The sequence below is a fragment of the Fundulus heteroclitus genome, chromosome 6 (assembly GCF_011125445.2).
Source record: "Fundulus heteroclitus isolate FHET01 chromosome 6, MU-UCD_Fhet_4.1, whole genome shotgun sequence".
NCBI lineage: Eukaryota > Metazoa > Chordata > Actinopteri > Cyprinodontiformes > Fundulidae > Fundulus > Fundulus heteroclitus.
In genome coordinates this window covers 10736444-10742100 of record NC_046366.1, presented here as the reverse complement: position 1 = coordinate 10742100, position 5657 = coordinate 10736444, and the positions used below count along the sequence as shown (strand labels likewise).

The window sequence follows — 5657 nt, the reverse complement described above, 5'->3', positions numbered from 1 at the left end:
TTTACTTGTTTTTGACTTTTCTAGAATGAGCCCTGTCACCTCTCAGCCACCACCCTATCGGCTCTGCCCACTTCTCATCCACCAGTTATCATCCAATCAGCTCAGTCTCCCTCCAGCCACCACTCTGCTCTAGATCAGCTCCACCTGCTGCCATGAATTACAGTCAACTCTGCTCACCTGGTCACCTGTCTACGTACATATACCTGCCTCTTTCGTCCACTCTCTGCCAGAATGTCTCGCCTTGCTTCTTGCATACTGCCATTGGTCCTCTACCAGTTTATATGCACTCACTCACTCATTCAGTTGGCTTCTTCTTTCCTGTTGTGTTCAGCCCCCACTGCTTGATGCTGCCTGTGATAGCAGGCCAGAGCCAGTTTATGGGCCAGGAGATGTAGAGCCAGTACTGGAGTCATTGTGTAATTATTTCATTTAATGTAATATTCAAAACGAAACACTAATTAAAATGTGTTTCATTAAAGCTAATGAACTAAACTACAAACATGCTCATTTTAGCTTCAAAAGCACAACCATAACAAATTATATTTATGCATTTAAATGTTTTTTTTTTAATCTCTTTCTAAATTCCACATATGCTTTTTTGCCTTGTGGAAAAATCTGCAAAGGCTGCAAAACGCTGTTTTAGGACAAACTGTAAATGTACAAGGGAAATGCAAACATTAAAGTGGTCAGGGTTTGTATGGTAACATTTCTTTGTGTCTGGGCCGAAAAGCCTTGTTCCTGTATGCTCATCTTCTCACAACTGTAATCTCAGGTAATTGTGTTTGGAAAACACAAGCTGAAAGACTTCCTCTTTTTTTTTTCAGAAAGAGTCACAAAAGAGAAACCTGAGCCTAGGGCAACTCTTTATCTGTCTATCACTATTCTTGGCTAGTTGTTTTTTTACACCGGCTCAATTTGATAAGGCCTTTGATGAGACAAGATGGATGACAGTTGTCTCTAAATTTGCAGTAATATCACGTTTGAAAGACTGATTTTTTTTAAAAAAATATTCCAACTGTTTATTTTCCCCATATATTCCTACAAGAGAATGGGAATCACAATTTTTCCTTTTTTTTAAGTTATTTTTTTACTAGACGTCCAAACTAAGCGTAGGCTGATTAGCACACAGTTTACTGTTGTGACATGACGGTATGGTTAATGTTTGGGCTAAAGGCCAAGAATAGCTGCATCTGTATCCTTACACTGGTCTGAAGTTGACTACAGAGTGAAAGTACAGGAAGCAAGCGTGAAGTTTTTCCTCAGGAAACAGAGTCCATTTCCACTTGGCTTGTAGGCTGAACCGGAATTTGTTTTGCGTAAGCACAGCAGGTCAAAAATAACGGAGTATAAAAGCAGGGAGCTGCAGGAGGCTGCTGCTCACAAGGCCTGCAGGAGGACATGTGAGAGAGAGCCAAAGCGCTGTTCGCTTGGCTTTGTTACTTTGAAAACTCAAGGCCAATTTGTAAGAAACTGGACTAGGGAAGACATGTTTAAATGCTAGGGTGAACAAATCTTACTTTAAAAAGCTTTGCTCTGTCCTAAATATATTTGTTAATATAACTATATTTGTTAATATACTGAACAATGGAAGTGTTGTACATTGGAAATGCTATTTTCTTATTGCAATTTTGCCTCATCAAAAATAGTTTATATTAAAATGAAATAATGTTTAGGGTTTTCTTTAACCTATTTTGTAAAACTGTAATCTGTCTGTCTATCTATCTATCTTTTTATTGCTTATATGTAGCTCTTCTTCCTCTGCTCCATATTGTCCACACTCATCCACCTGTGCATTACCAAAGGAATGCCTGCAGGGTGCATACGTGCTTGTGGTGGCTGACCCGGGCTGGGGGTTGTGGGGTATCATTAAGGAAACATGTCGACTAGTCCTTTGTTTACTCCCGGATTAACAGGTCTCCTCCGCTTCACACGTTCGTGTTTGTCCCGGGGGGAGTGTGTGTGTGTGTGTGTGTGTGTGTGTGTGTGGGGGGGATTTCGGTATGAATTAATGATGCGTTTCTGTTGGAAGGAGCCAGGACGAAACTAATGGGGGCTTTTAAATTGTTACATACTGTTATTTTGAGTGTGTGTGTGTGTGTGTGTGTGTGTGGGGGGGGGGGGGGGTTGTTTTGCTGTCCCGTCCATGTCCTAAAATATACATGGCAATAATCATGCCGTCTTCTAAAACGTATGCAAGTTTTAAGTTTCTTCTCGTGGCAAGGATAAAACATTTTATGTCTGTATTCAGGGTTTGAGTCGTCCTGCCTCGGGGGAAATGTCGGGTTTCATGCGAATGAAACCAATATGCCAATTCAAATGTTCCAATGCCTTTGGGGACATGTATCCTGAGTCATTTGTTGGAGAAATGTGTTCGTTTGAAGATCAGCCTCAACTGGGTTATTTTATTTCAGGGTGTTTTTATTTATTTTTTTTACATTTAAAGACATTATTTTGATTATATCATACGCAGATTATTTTTCTTTTAATACTTGATGTACTTTGATCTCACCTGTTTATGGAATTCCAGCGCATTTTTTTTTTCAACTGAAGGGAGACATGCATACACAAGTACGTGCGTGCGATTAGTGTAGCGGAGGCCACGCCTCCCCGTATGTGAGTATAAAAGTCTGTCTCCAGCGTTGATACTCAGAGCTTGAATTCTGGAGGAGTTTTGAGCTGTCAGCGCAACCGAAACTTCGCTCTAAGTTCAGAGTATTCGAAGTCCTGAGTTCTTTTTTGATTTTTATACAGACTGCCAAGCATGGCTGTGGCTGAGGCGCTGATGCCTGCCTTGACGTCGTTTCCAAATTTCAAAGCGATGGATAACGTAAGTGAAATAATATGTTGTATGCATTCTCTGACAATGTGTGTGGTTTATCACCCCCTTAGCATTTGTTTTCCTGACATAAGCTTTATTTTCTGCCCTTGTTTTGCAGGTTTGCAATATGGATGAGTGGGTGCGGAGCGGAGCAACAGGTGACACAGGCAGTGCGCGCATTGAGGTTGACTTCAGCATCGTTCACTCTCCTTCTGCACCCCACAAAGATGAAGACGAGCTTGGAAAGTTTCTGGACCTCGAGTTCATACTGTCAAACACCGTCAGCACCAATTCTGTTGGAAACAGCGAGAGAGGGAACCTGTCTCCCACGCAGCAGCAGCAGCAGCAGCAGCAGCAGTGCGGGTATTCTCTGCCGGAGTCGCCGGAAAGCTGCGGCGGCGGTTCTCTGCCAGATAGCACCGATCATCCTCCTCGTCTGGCCGCACAGAACTATCAGGGCGTCGTCAGCAGCTTCGCGGAGTCGAGTCCTGTCCGCAGCCTGATGGCGGAGCTTCTCACTCCTGAGATGAGTTATTCAGAGGAAGACGCTCTGGAGAGGACAATCAAGGCGAGGGACAACTGCGAGTACACCGAACTGCGGTCGTTAAATGGCCCTGCTCACCCCCAAGGGGCTTCATCTCCATCCCCGCTTGGATATAAAATTAAAACCGAGCCCGGGGTTCAGTCTTGTATGATAGCTGCTGGAACCTTTGTGGAGGAACTGTTTGACAAACACCAAATGCGCACGGCAGCTTTTACGCACCACCAGCCTCCACTGTCAGGTGCGGCACAGGGCTTCAACGCGCACCCGATTCAACTTCAGAGACGCACACAGTGCACTCTGACCTCCCATCATCAGCCTGATCAGAACCATCTATCAAGCCAGTACATGAACGCACCGTACCCCCCGCAGTACGCTCACCGAGGTGTGCCACAATTCCTGGGACCATACAGCATGCATCACCAGCAACACCATTCCACCTCCCTGCAAGGGATGATGCTCACTCCTCCCTCATCACCTTTGCTGGACTTTTACACGCACGACGAGGCCGGGTGCGTTAAGCAGAAGCGAGGCCGCAAGTCTTGGACCAGAAAACGCGCAGCCACGCATAACTGCGAGTTCCCCGGATGCGGCAAAACATACACCAAGAGTTCTCATCTCAAAGCACACATGAGGACGCACACAGGTGAGATAGCTTTTAAAAACCCTTTGTTGTTGTTGTAGTTGTTGTTGTCTCTGCAGCAGGTGTGCCTCTAGAAAGGGGGTGGCCAGATGGGGGCCTCATAATGGTCACCAAGTAGGCACTGCTGTTCACTGCAGCATAGTCCTGCTCATCCAAACTTATTCTCACTTTTGTGTTCCCAGGTGAAAAGCCCTACCACTGCAACTGGGAAGGCTGCGGCTGGAAGTTTGCCCGATCCGACGAGCTGACTCGGCACTTCAGGAAGCACACCGGGCACAGGCCTTTCCAGTGTCACCTGTGTGAACGCGCCTTCTCCCGCTCGGACCACCTGGCTCTCCACATGAAGAGGCACATGTAGTTCACTCTCAACTTACTGACGTTTTCACCCCCACCCCTTTGGGATCACTGTCAGCATCGAGAGAGATGCAGCAGGTAGCCACCTCCTAATAACTGAACTCCTTTATATGATATATAGGGGAATGCCAACCTGCAATCATCAAATACTTTGTAAGGAAATGCAAAGATGCAAACAGTGGAGATTTGGGTATTTTTTTTCCCCACAAGTGCCTCATTTTCCACCAAATCAAGTGCCTTTGATGGTTTTTGTATATTTGTGTACAAGAATTACAAACACTGGCTAAGTTATAGTAGTTTAGTATTTAACTAATTTCTTCCAACTGCCTTTGTAATAAGTTATTGATAAGTTGGTGAGTGCCTTAACCAGGCTGCTTCAGTCGCTCAGTGTGGGCAGGACCCAGAATTGTACATAGGTGTATGTTTTTCTCATTTTTTTTGTAGTCTGTTTTTAAGAACACACTAAAATCAGGTTAAGGTTGCCATGACATTTTATAAGTTTTTTCTTCCCTAAAACTACCTAAACACTATAGATGTAATAGCCTTGCTACACATTGTGGGATCCGCCTGCTGTCTTATTTGTGTTTTTGAGGTTCACCTAAACAAAAAGGGCATATTCAGGTACTAAGCTAGTTTTTGTTTTTCAGAACTAACAGATGCAACTTCCCTCAGCTCTTTTTCTTACAGCTAATTTTGTAGGACTACAGTCAGAAATATGACAATGTCAATATTGAGCAACTGTGTCTAAGAATGAAGTATCCACTGTAACCACTGGTTAAACTGCTTTACTTGAAACTACAATGTAATCTTGCCTATGTACTGCTGATGAAATGCAACTTGTTTTGTATGTGCTCAAATGGTCTAAAATAAAAGTACTTTTCCAATAAACAAGCTCATGTCATTGCTCATTTTAAACTCTGCTGTGTTCCAAATGTAGGTCTGTCACACACGTTTTATCTAATGTAATTTTGTAATTTGGCCACTGTAATATTTTTTTTTTCTTGATATATTCCTAAAATCTGTTTCAGTTTGTGATTGCTCTAGAAAAATAATTTAGGAACAATGTGTTCTTTCAAACAAATAACCTTTTGTGAGGTTAAAATTATAAACATTTTCAGCTTTGTTCTGTTTGCATTGTGGCTAAAATATATAATAAAATTTAGGTATTGTAAAGTCACTATTCATGAGGTTATATTGCACAATTGCTGTTGGTCTGTGGTTCTCAAACTGTCATGCAAGACCAATGGTGGAACTTTGGCGGCCTTCAGTGGCACTCAGAGGAAATTGAGGTTCACAAGCAA

General features: G+C 43.2%; 1 protein-coding gene across 1 annotated transcript; it reads left to right on the top strand.

The window, feature by feature from the left end:
* Positions 1-2654: 2654 nt before the first annotated feature.
* Positions 2655-5247, top strand: klf17 (Kruppel-like factor 17). Its single transcript, XM_012877333.3, has 3 exons — positions 2655-2827; positions 2937-4005; positions 4185-5247. Exons 1-3 carry the CDS (start codon positions 2762-2764, stop codon positions 4358-4360), a joined length of 1311 nt encoding a protein of 436 aa, XP_012732787.2. The 5' UTR covers positions 2655-2761; the 3' UTR covers positions 4361-5247.
* Positions 5248-5657: the final 410 nt, after the last annotated feature.

Bases quoted from the DNA above. Each gene is read 5' to 3' on its own strand.
- klf17 (XM_012877333.3), top strand. From the start codon at position 2,762: ATGGCTGTGGCTGAGGCGCTGATGCCTGCCTTGACGTCGTTTCCAAAT. The intron at 2,828-2,936 runs GTAAGTGAAATA...CTTGTTTTGCAG, and splicing joins ATTTCAAAGCGATGGATAAC to GTTTGCAATATGGATGAGTG. The intron at 4,006-4,184 runs GTGAGATAGCTT...TTGTGTTCCCAG, and splicing joins ACACATGAGGACGCACACAG to GTGAAAAGCCCTACCACTGC.